At 43.2% G+C, this 12,340-nt stretch overlaps 2 protein-coding genes across 6 annotated transcripts in view; one reads left to right on the top strand and one right to left on the bottom strand.

Annotated features, from left to right (window-relative positions):
- Window positions 1-2,023, bottom strand: part of LOC139229001 (PDZ domain-containing protein GIPC3-like) — an 88,300-nt gene extending 86,277 nt beyond the window's left edge. The window contains exon 1 of the mRNA XM_070860667.1: window positions 1,712-2,023. Coding sequence (XP_070716768.1) covers window positions 1,712-2,023 — 312 coding nt within the window. The remainder of the gene's footprint in view (window positions 1-1,711) is intronic.
- Window positions 1-12,340, top strand: part of LOC139228607 (inactive tyrosine-protein kinase PEAK1) — a 138,319-nt gene that overhangs the window by 30,032 nt on the left and 95,947 nt on the right. For 2 of the 5 annotated variants that reach the window (XM_070859785.1, XM_070859786.1), the window contains one exon: window positions 5,185-5,309. The exons of 1 other annotated variant lie outside the window; for it this stretch is intronic. Coding sequence is in view for 2 of the 4 variants with exons in the window: in XM_070859784.1 (XP_070715885.1) it covers window positions 8,018-8,070 (53 nt within the window). In the remaining 2 variants the exon portion in view is untranslated. Of the gene's footprint in view, window positions 1-5,184; window positions 5,310-7,997; window positions 8,071-12,340 lie in introns of those variants that run through there. 2 more of the 5 variants (XM_070859784.1, XM_070859783.1) reach the window with 1 other exon arrangement.

Raw genomic sequence — 12,340 nt, 5'->3', positions numbered from 1 at the left:
TCCTCAAAGGCATGGGATCAAAGGAAGCAGCAGTGAGTCTCATGGGCCAGATAAGCCTGAAGGGGGCATGAGACGGGGGGCAGGGGGCTGGAAAAGAATATAGAGAAAGACATGGTTTGAGGTCTGGAAGAGGGGGGAATCTGGGGGAGTTTTGGCTTGGTGGGCAAGGGGGTGGGTGCAACAGGGGCAAGGAAACAGATTGTCTCCATGTTGGTGACAAAGAAGTCTATGAGCTCCTCACACTTGTTATTGGAGGTGAGGGTAAAGGGGCAGGAGAGATGAATTTAAGGACACCATTGATAGTGGAGAAAAAGAGCAGGGGGGTTGTCTTTGTGCTCCAGGATGAGCCAAGTATGTGAGCAATTTTGGCAAAGGAGAGTGAGCCAAGATATGGACCAGCCTGATGATGGACGGCCAAGCCATGTTCGATGAATGGCAAAGCAACATTTGGTGATGAGTGACTAAGCAGCATTTATGCAACTAGTAGCCTTAACTGAACAGTGCACACTCTCGACTTTATTGATATCTGTATAAATGATATGCAAATACAACACATGAGCACAGATATTACTGATGCAGATATTCATGGATTCACACATAATGGCCTAGAATTTTGGCCATGCAGCGCCCGTTCTTTGGGCATTAACTGTCCACCTAAGCCTCCAACATGGCACGCAGGAAGCGCAAACTCATTATGAGTCGGAACTGCGCCGCCCACCATATTGGTAAAGGCCATGAAATTATCGTGCACTGCCCACTCCTGAAACAAACATTAGGCCCTTTGCATATGCAAATAAGGGGCCTGTTGCCAGTTTGAGGCCCTCACTGCACGATTGTTCACCCTGAGTTACCCGGCACCAGTTGTGCTCAAGACAACCAGGCCTCAACCAACAAGATAAGATTTTAAAATATACTTACCTGAATGTGGAACTGGGAGGAGCACTTTCTCGACCCCCCCAGGAAAAGAACGCGGGCCGCTTCTGTTCTGGTTACCGAATCTCCCCCCAATCCCACGACCGATTTCCACCCTGCCCAGCCGGTCATCCCCGTTCCTCACTTACGTGAGTGCTTCCACCTATCGTCGCAGCGGCTCGATTTTCAGGCACGCTTTGCCGAGAGTAAAAGGCAGCTGGCCTGCTTCATGGAAATGAGGCCCAAGGCCTAATATCAGGTACGACTCGGGCCTCAGCATTCAGGCACGGGGATCGTAATCTGCTCCCCATCCCTGCTCCAAAATGGGCGTGCCTGAATTTCTAGGCCAATGCGTTCATACAACATTTCTCCATCGCAATTTTAACGCAGCCATTAGACTGTTTACTTTAAACGAGTTAACTTCTCCATTGAAATATTGGAGAGAGGAATATCATACAAATGCATTGGCCATTCATCTAATAACTTCTAGGCACTATATTGTCAAATGTAAAAATTACAAATGCCTTTGTGTGAAGCATTTATAAAATGTCAATTATAATATCTGCTACTTGGTATAAGTTCTGAAATCTAAATAGCACACAATTAGACCAGTACCCAGAACGAGACCCCTTACTAGAACCTTTTAGTTCTACATTGAATAGGTCCTGTATCAAAAAGGACTTTAAAAAAAATCTCCGACAGGCAAATTATTTTGGTACTGAAGCAAAAGACCAATACACTCATCCACAACCGACACGGAGTACCGTAAATTGCCAGCTTGGTCTCCGACTGTACCCACCTCTGCCGGCGAGATCTCAAAGACCTCTGCAATTTTGACATACAGTTCCTTAACATTGGTGAAGCCTTCAATCCTGCCAGTAGGACTTCCATGAGCCAGCTGTGTGTGAAATATCAGCCTGGGCCTAATCCGTGGAGCAGGAGGGGGAGGAGGAGGAGCAGGAGGAAGAGGAACTCCTGGTTCAGCAGTACCCTGCCCTTGCCCTTGCACCGTCGGACTCATTTGGCTTTCATCTGCAACTCCGTTCTCCATCAGTTTGTTCTCTTCCGATTTTGTTGCCTTTTTACATTTCCTCCTAGATCCACGCAGCATCTTGGTCTGGAAAGTAGAGTTACCTGCTCCTGAATTAAAGATGACTTTGCCACACGTTGGAAGCGTATATGAGTAACCTGAGACAGGGTTAGACCTCCGAGCACTAAACCTTATACGTAACTTACCAAGTAATCTCATTAATGTAAAAAGAGATGCTACAGTATCCCTTCATTAGAATGCCGGCTGCATTGTTAATTGTCATTAGACAAATTCTAAGCACTTGTGAGTTTTGCCAATGCGCGCGACTGTGCATGGATTCAGAAGACAATTGATCTATGAAGACAATTTCTGCAATGGAATTATTACAGGATTTTTAGTGAGCCTCCCATTAAAGAAGCTCACTTGCCAGACTGTTTTGTGTGGCAACGCCCAAGCTTGGGCGTGCAAACTGTCCTGTTAATATGATAGGGCTAAAAGGGATAGGCAGAATAACGTCATTTTGTCAAGGAGCTGAGATGCAGATGATCTAATTAGGATTGGCAGTATCTGTGGTGACTGGTTTTCAGAGGAGAAAACAAGTGTTGCAGGAAATAGTTTCAATGTAATATTTCCCATTTAATTGGCTCAAATTTAGCCCCTGCCGATTTTTGGCGCACTCACCTGAGGTGCGGCGACTTCCTAGGATAAAAATGGCGCCAAAAAGTTGTCCCCGCATTCTGGCTGCTCTGTGGCCTCTCCCATGGCTTGGCGCGGCGTGGCAATTCAATTAGGGGCGGAGCTAGGGCCCTGCGCTCAAAAGAGTGCCGGCAGCTCAACGCATGTGCACTGGAGGTTTCGCGCATGCGCAGTAGCTCTTCTGCAGCGTGAGACCCGATGTCCCGTGCCTATCCCAGACACCGCCGGGCTGCTGCATGCCATAGAGAGAGTCCCGCAGCTATCCTTGGCCGAGTGGCCTCCCGGGCTGAGGTAGGAGTTGAGTGTTATTTTTTATTTATTGATAGATGTGCTTTGTTTAGTGAGGAGAGTTTTGATTGGGCGGGGGGGGGGGGGGAGGAGGACAGTTTTTATGGGAGGGGGGAGGAAGAGTTTAGTTCGGGGGAGGAGAGTGTTTTGATCGGGGGGGAGTTTTAATGGGGGGGGTTTTGATATGGGGGGGGAGTTTTGATGGGGGGGAAGAGGAGGAGAGTTTTGATGGGGGGGAAGAGTTTTGATCGGGGGGAGAAGAGTGCTTTGATGGGGGGAGTTTTGATATGGGGGGAGTTTTGATGGGGGAGAAAGAGAATTTTGATGGGAGGGAATTTTGATGGAGGGTGGGTGATAACTGTTTTTATTTGGATATTTTGAAAAAATTATGTAAATATGTTTTGTCTCTTTACTACTTTTATTTTTGTAGTTTAAGCTTCCATGAATGCTTCTGTTGTTTAGTAAATTAACTTTGTGAAGTTTGTCATATGTCCTTTATCCTATTCACATTCTTTAGTCAAGTCATCAGTACCTACCTGCGTTGATTTCTTAACTCTCTGCAAGGGTTTTCTGTGCGGCCACACGTGGCCACATACGCTGGCCTAAGTTACTTTGGAGCAACTATTAGCTGTGCAAACTGGCTTAAATGGCCAAAACAGGCGTAGGTGCCTGGTAACGCCCCCTTTTGAAAAAAAAACTAAACTAAAAAAAATACTAACTAACTCACTTACACTGGCTCAAATTAAATGTGCAGAATGGGGATTTTTAAGATAATCCAGAAAAATCAAGTGGCTCCAAAAAGAACGGAGCAATTCTTGGCTAAATTTGGGCCCAATGTGTCCCACAATCCTTTTTAATTTTTGAAAAGCAAGGCCTTCTGAAAGTTTGCTTTTTATAGAGAGGTTAAGCTGTTTGACACTTGATTGCCCAAGTTCAATTTTGTTTTTATCAGAGATGACTCAGTTGAGGCTGCTTCAAAACTAAGCCCATTCCAAGCAGGTTTGGGGTGTGTGGACGGTGTGAAGAGTTAGAAGCTCACCTTCTGCAACAGAAAACAGGCCCCGGGCATCATTATAAATGCTCCAGATCCACTTCTCGCCCGGAATGGGAGAAAACTGGGTCAGAGTTTGCTGCCAGCCTATGGATAATCGGGCGGCCCACCAGCATGCAGGGGGAGGTTATTCTGGGAGGATCCCTCGGGAGGGAAGGGGTGGAATCTAGGGAAGGGAAGGCCTCAATTTCTTGTGAGGCCCAGAGGAGCACTCCTCCTGGACCCACAAGGAAAGTTTAAAAAAAATCTTATCTTAACTAGCCTCTTCTGGTTCCTGATCTTCTCACTTGACATTACCTGGCAGGAAAGTGAGACTTCCTCATTCAGGCCAGTGTTAAAATAGCAGTTCGGGCCCGATGATGTCATTGGACCGCTATCTGCATATGTCAATAGGACCCCGCTGGCTTCAGGCAGGCGGCTTAGCAACCTGTCCAGAAACCTGAATTAAAATCGTGGATGGCTGGAGCCAGGCAGCTCTAGGGCAGCAAGTAACCCAGGAATTTTAATCTCCCACCTGCCTCGTTTCCACTGGGCGGGTAGGGTTAAAATCACCACCCGCCCCCCCACCCATTACTATGTTAAAGGCGCTATATAAATGCACATTGTTACTGTTGTTTAATTTTAATGGATGAAAAATTAGGGGAGCACAAACCCAAATTCCTGGTAAGTGCATCCAGCAATAAATGTTCTATACTCAGTGCGAATCCCTAAAGGTATATCTGCACTTTTATTTATTATAATTCCCATTTTTATACAGTGTTCCTGCTGCTTTTTCGTTGAATTTCCTTTTCCATTTTGCTGTTTTCCAGATAGCAGTTCAATTTTATTTCAATGCATAAGTGCATGTCTATAATACATTAACGAATCTTACGTATGTGTACACTTCCTGTCTATAAAACCCTACTTCCTGTTATCATATTTTTGTCATAGTTTTGTGCTAACGTTTTTTGCCATTAGACATTCATATGGCCACGTGATAGATAAAGCTCAAACATAAAGTGAGGCATGGAATGGGACGTTTCCCTCACAAGCCCAAGTAAGGCATTTACAGGGTGAGAAAAATATATCAGCAACTTAACGAAATTAAGCTTTCAGCTCTCTTGCTGTTTATTTATTTATAAGAAAGCAAAGTTGCTGGTGTTAAAATGATGTATCATTCACTGGGACTGTTAGAGAATAAGGTGACTTTATCATCCTCTTTTCTCAGAACTGTGCCCTGATCGATTCAACATTTTACATAAACAAATTCAACACAGAAAGATCTATGGGACTGTGCCATAACCATTGAAGCCATTTGAAGCCACTCTTTCCAATTTAGAGACAAAATGGCAGGTAAGTAACACAATACCAAGTTTGTTTTAATATTGTACTACTATCAAACCATGGGTATAATTTTACTGTAACAGGATATGATAATGTTAGAAAGTCCCCTGCCGCTTATTCTCAGTGAATAATTTGTAACTTTTATCAGATCCTCGGTTGTATTAAACTTTAGAACACCAAGTACCTCTTGAACAAATCACTTTAATGATGAATGCAAACTGAGTTTTCCTGTTGAACTTTAATTCTTTCCGCACTATTTCTGAGAAGTATATGGCACCATGAAGCACCAGTGCAATTCAATTTAACAATAGGTTCATGCCAGTTATACTAAATGCCAATATTAATAATGTATCTAAAGATTTGTACACTTACTTTGCCACTCCTCCTGACATGATTAAACTTTTTTCTTAATTGTATCTGGGTCCTAATCCCTCCACTACTTTCAATCATACAACTTGCACTTCTGCTTAGCAGAAGGTAGCATTCCACCCAAAGAACACCATTCCCCTCTAACCTACAGCTTGCTTGTGCACAAATTGGTTGCTGCGTTTCCCACATTACAACAATGGCTACACTCCAAAAAGTACTTCAGTGGCTGTAAAGCGCTTTGAGATGTCCGGTGGTCATGAAAGGCGCTATATAAATGCAAGTCTTTCTTTCTTTCTTACATGTTAAAAAGAATCTGACGATAGTTATGAACTTGCGAGTTTCTGAAAGGTTTTCACTATTTACCATTTTTGCCACTTCTCATTCTTTCAGACAATAATATTTTGGGATACAGTATTTGAGCAATTGGAGACGTGACATTATGGTACATGTAACATGCTTGGGAGAAAGATTTGGGCATACGGTTCACACAGCTTTCCAGGACTGGGGTTTCCCACACCTCTAATAGCCTAATTGATAGAGATTGATCACTATGATTAATCAACAATTTAATTATCATTGTATCATGTAAACTATCAGGATGGTAGATGGCGAACTAGATGAATCTTGTTTCTTTCCATCAAAGATATTCCTATGTTCTTTTTGTACTTCACCGATTATAATTCATGTGCTACACATTAAACGATTGAATAAAGGTTTATTCCATCATTATTGAGTCTTGTTTTAATAACCATGTATAATGCACAACCCCTTTTGGCATGTTTTTGGGCAGGAAACACTGCGTATTATATATAAATTTAACCAGGACTATTCATTATTCTATATATGTATTTTGAATATGAATTGTATAGACTACAACCCAGCTTTAGGAAAGGTTGCAGCACATACATTGCATCAAATTCAGTGTCTGTGGTTTAAGATAATTTGGCAATTAAGTGTTGACAGTAACAAATGTTTTACTTTCTGCTGATAATTGGCAAAATAATGAAAACTTCTGAATTAAGAAGTCCACTGATGCAACACACTGTAATAAGATCTTCCAACTTTACATCTTTACAGCTCAGAAGAGATAGATTTTATGAATGTGAGATATACAGGAAATAGCACATTTGATTTTACATGCGATCGTCAATATTGTAGCAATGACACCAAAGAAAAGTTTTACTCATAATCTCAATAAGTGTATTCATTGGATGCCATAGAAACCACTGCAACCAGAGCACAGGAAGCTTTCGCACCAACTGAAGCCTCGTTCGGGCGAGTTCAAAACAGGCCTATTTTTATGGTACGGAAAAGAAAATCATCTTTATAAAACAGCAAACAAATCGAACAACGCGGCGAATTATTGCAAGAGTACCACGAGAGATGAAGCAACTTCTATGGAGGACCGCAGCTCGACAATTTTACAAGAGGTGCAGTCAACAGATTCGGGAACGTCATTGAGAACATTTGCAATGTGGAGCACAAGGTGACAACCACAAGACAGGAAACAAAGGGATATCGGAACAATTGGCCCAATTTTCTCACGTTTTCCCTCCGCTCCTCCCCCCCACCTTGGTGATAACCCTGGTATGTTCGTACATAAGGAATATTACAAAGCTTTTTCTTGGGACTGAAAACGTTAAAGAAAGAAGATGACCTTCAATCATCCCGGTTCATCTACGTACCTCAACAAGAAATATTTACACTCCTAATCAGTTTCCATTCAGAACTCTAATGTTTAAAAGAAAGGTTCTCAACGTAAGCGGCCATCCCATCATTTCCTTCTTTGAAAAGAAGTAGGCATCTACTGGAGAAGTTTCAAAATGGAAAGTGATTATTGCAACTTCCCTTCACAGCAGTACAAGAAGCCAGCACGGAAAGTGACAGGGCTATGTCACAGGGAGCTGTACAACGACAATTCCTCCCAGTTGTACACAATGGTGTCTACCAAAGAGAAGCCACAGGGAGCCAGGCCTGCTGCAAAAAACTGTGCCATGAAGAAAAGGCAGCAATTCTTTAGTAATCCTAACCCTTGGCAAGGTAAAATGGACAGCACTGAATCTGCAAACAAGGAAACCAGAGGACTCTGTCACCCTGTACAGTATGTCAATCCTCATCCACCTCCGCTAAACACCAACCAAAGATACCGAGCAGCAGCCATCAATAACAATACCAATAACAATTTTGAGCAGATTTTTGATGAAGACAATGTGTATGAGAATTTGGACTTGTATTGGTATCGGACACGCGATCAGGGCCGTGATGAAAGACCAATCACCTACACAACTCCATCAGAGCTATTTGTTAGTGCAGACAGAAGAATGACGCTGAACAAAGCCCAAACGCAGATGTTATATGCTTCAACCCCACACCCACCACCTCTCCCTGCAAAGTTTAAAAGGTATTGTGCTCGAACTGGCAAATATCATGCCATATATAACTGAAATGATCTCTGCATTGAAAAGCATAGTATATTGTTATCTCTTAAATGCATGACACTCCTCACCCTTTCCCTTTAATTCCTAGATGCTCTGTCCAGCTTTCAGATTGTATCTGTTAGCCGGGATATAACATCCGTGTCATTTATTGCCTGAATACTGTAAGTTATCCTAAAATACGGAATGGTATGGAACCATAGGGTATGATCATTCCCAACAGAGTGGAAGTTTGTTAATAGACTTATATTGCGTTAATAGAAATTGTGATTTAAAGGGAATATTTATCATTCTTGGCTCCATGTTAGCATCATGCCACTGAGTCAGAGGTTGTGGGTTCAAGCCCCACTCCAGAGACTTAAGCATATAACCCCTAGGCTGGGAATTCAGTGCCGTGCTAAAAGAGTGCTACACTGTCCGAGGTGTTATTTTTCAAATGAGACATTAAACCAAGGCCCCGTTAAACCTCCTGGATAGATGTAAATGATCCCCCGGCATAATTTGAAGAAGAGATGGGGATTTTTCCCAGTATCCTGGCCAATATTTATCCCCAACAAAAATCACGAAAACAGCTTATTTGGTCATTTATTTCATTGCTGTCTGTGGGACCTTGCTGTGTGCAATTTCATTACCATGTTTCCTGAACTATAATGGTGAAAATATTTCAAAAAATATTTCTCTGCTTTAAGCGCTTTAAGGCATCCTGAGATCATGAAAGCTGCTATATTGACACAAGTTTCTTTCTTTCTTTCTTTCTTTCTTTCTTTCTTTCTTTCTTTCTTTCTTTCTTTCTTTCTTTCTTTCTTTCTTTCTTTCTTTCTTTCTTTCTTTCTTTCTTTCTTTCTTTCTTTCTTTCATTCGTTCTACAGTATTTGCTTAACACAAAAAGTGAGAAATGGCAGAGTTGGGCTGACTGTCAGTTCGGATGCAGGCATGGAATGCCTAGAATTGCATGGAAGGCTTGGGAAGAGGATTTCAGTGATGAGGGTGAGGTAGGGGAGGAGGCAGCCATGGTTTGGAGGTGGAGATGCGTGAGTTTTGAAGCTCAGCTCAAGGCCAAGGACAATGAGGTTCTACACTGTTACGTTCTGTTTGAGTGAGCAAATGGGGGATGGGACCGCAGAGTTATCCACTTCCTGGTGAGAATTGAACAGGATGACTTCAGTCTGGCTGATATGGAAGTGAAGGGATTTCTAACGCCTCCATGAGTTCATCTCAAACTTAAAATCGGGGCCCTCGTGTCTGTTACGCAAGGTAGGCAACACAGCAGCAGTCATGGTCTAGAGTGGTGAAGAAATAAGGCAGGGTGGCTTCTGCTTATATATGGAAGATGATCCAATGATTATAGGTAATGTCAGCATGCAAATGAAGAAAAGACAAGGCCATGCCGAAGGTGACTGAACAGAAGCAAAGGAGAGGGCGTCACAGGAGATGTGATGACTACATAGGAACAGGTAGGAATGGAACCATGAAAGGTCCCATTTAAAATTAAACACATAAAATAAATAGTTGAAGGCCATGAGAGAAGTGAACCAGATATATCCACACGAATGTGTTAAATGCTCATAGGGTATTGTTGCACATGGTGTTTTCTAGAGTTAGTCGTCATATTTTATTGCCTGAGCATACCCAACTGAATGATACATTTGGAGTCTGTATTTTCCATTAGCGTTGCAAGGCCTTTCCTTATCACCCCACTTTGACCACTAATGTACTGCTTTATATTGTGGCAGGAAGTTTTTTTTTTAACCTGATGTTAACAGCAGATGGAGGGGTACTAGTGGAAAATAAAACATGTTGCCTTTTCACATAACAGGAAATGGTAGTTTTACTGAAAAATAATATACTCTCTTTTATTAGATTATAACATCACAACATATATTACACAGGCACCAGTTACAAAACTGACCAATATGCCAACTTTCATTACTGCACCATCTTCAATTTCCACCACATAACTTATTAAGTGTCCGGTGGCAGTGATGAATGTAGATAATTATTCCAGCGCACTCAACCTCAGTCATCTCCAGACCTATCAGTGGAAACAGACAGGCTTGGCTTCACTGATTTAGATTGCTGCCGCTATAACAATGTCGGAATGGTGCATCATCTTATAACATGTTACAACTACATGTAGCAGAAAAATGACAGCAGGATTGAGGCAGATGTGAGCCTGTCTAACTTGGATATTGAGGACAGAAGAGTACCCGGGGAATCGTAACTGGGCTCCAGAATCACCATTATGAGTGTACAGATTATAGTGCAACCCACATACTGTCAGTCCTGACAGTAAACTAATGTAAAGAAGGCTATAATCTGTACGTTATGGCATCAGCGCACTCCTGTTATATTCTCTTGCCTGCTTACAGAAGACTTACTCCTCAGCAAGTGGTTGTGAAGACTAATTTCTAAAACACCATCCTTGTTCAGCTAGTCTCCTTTGTGGCGTTTACCCCCAGGTGCATTGGTAATGTTGAGATTCAAGCTGTGAGATGACTTGTATCTGAATACACATGCTGCTGGTTGGAATTTGAAACTGTTCCTTTGAATGAACCCGTGCTGTTTAGAAAAAGGTCAGAAGAATGAGAAGAAGCAACTTACAGATAACTTGGCAGGTACTGACCACTCACCAATCAATAGTTGCGGTCCTCAGACAACCACAATATCAGGCAGGTCAAACAGAAACCCAACGTGACCATATGCACCGAAGGTCTTTCAATACCCTCGACTGCCCTTTGATGACTGTGGTCAGATTTCCACACCAAGGAGGCTGAAATTTGTCACTTAATTCAGCAAATAATCTGAACAGAGCTGTCACAAAATCTGCTTTCTTTTCCATTAACATTAGAGGTGTAAAATTTAAAAAAATATGCATGGTTCTCATGGGATCGAAATGTGTTGTGAAAATTGCAATGAAGAATCAGAGGGGGAAAAATTGGGGTCTTTTGTGCCTCCCATTAGCGCCCTCAGGGGGCACTAACGGGCCGGAAACTACTTTTCGCCCGCGCGTTGCACCTCTGTTGACTCCCACTAAATTCCACAGAATCAGTAGCGCCCCGCTCTGCTGCGCTGAAGCCGGCGATGATGATCTCATCACCGTGCTCAGCAACCCGTTTTGGCCCCGGAACAAAAATTCGGGAGCGCTCCATTGAAGCGGCGGAGGGCAATGACAGTGACAGCTTCAGGGGGGGCATACCGGGCTGTAGGCCGCTTGCGAGGCGTTAGTTAAAGGGGAGGTAGGTTGCGCGAAAAAGAAAATGAGTCGACTTACCAGTTGCATCCGGTGGTCCAGGTAGGGACGCACAGAGTCAGCAGCTTGGCCCTCCCCTTTACTGATGGGGATGGCCCCTTCTACGCAGCAAGGCTGCGTGTCACAGTGCGTAGCGCTGCGCCCTCCTCCCTGAGCGTTATTTTGCGCTCCGCTTCCTCTCAGGGGCGTGAATGGCCCAATATTGCGAGCCGGGCGGGACTTCCGCGCCTGCCGCAGCAAATCCCGCTGAGCGGTTGTTACTGCCCCCAAATGGGGCACTACGCAATTTCCCCCCCAGAGAGTCTTGGAATACTGGTTTTGAAGAGGTGATTGTGACTGATTTTTTGAAGGCGTTTGCTTGTTAGCATGTTTGTGCAACTGTGTACAATGACCCATACTGAGGCAATAAACCCTTCAGCTGCCTTCAGGTCCACGGAACTTCCAAGCCTCTATTTTAACCTAACTCAGCTGGTGGAAAGAAAGATCGACTTGCATTTATATAGCGCCTTTCACAACCACCGGACATCTGAAAGCGCTTTACAGCCAATGAACTACTTTTTGGAGTGTAGTCACTGTTGTAATGTAGGAAAAGCGGCTGCCAATTTGCACACAGCAAGCTCCCACAAACAACAATGTGACAATGACCAGATAATCTGTTTTAGTGATGTTGATTGAGGGATAAACAGTGTGGGTCCCGGACTGGTGCCCTTTTTACCCTCCTGTCCAAATTTACTCCTTGCTGAAGTCATTGACGAGTATAATTGGGCGAAGTGTAAAGCAGGCTCCAGGAGTGAAGCCAGCGTGTTCCCACCAGGGGAACGCTGATTCAAACATAAATCCTGAGACAGCAGATTCAGGGAACTCGTGCCTTCCTGGACTGACCAGTTTGCTTTGTTTTCGGTTTACACACTGTGACATTAACAATGAGATAATAATGCACCTCAAGCAGTAATATTAAGCCTAAACTATTAAGTTAAATACCTAAA

This window comes from Pristiophorus japonicus, chromosome 18, assembly GCF_044704955.1.
Source record: "Pristiophorus japonicus isolate sPriJap1 chromosome 18, sPriJap1.hap1, whole genome shotgun sequence".
Classification (NCBI taxonomy): Eukaryota; Metazoa; Chordata; class Chondrichthyes; family Pristiophoridae; genus Pristiophorus; species Pristiophorus japonicus.
This window is presented reverse-complemented; position numbering and strand designations above follow the sequence as displayed.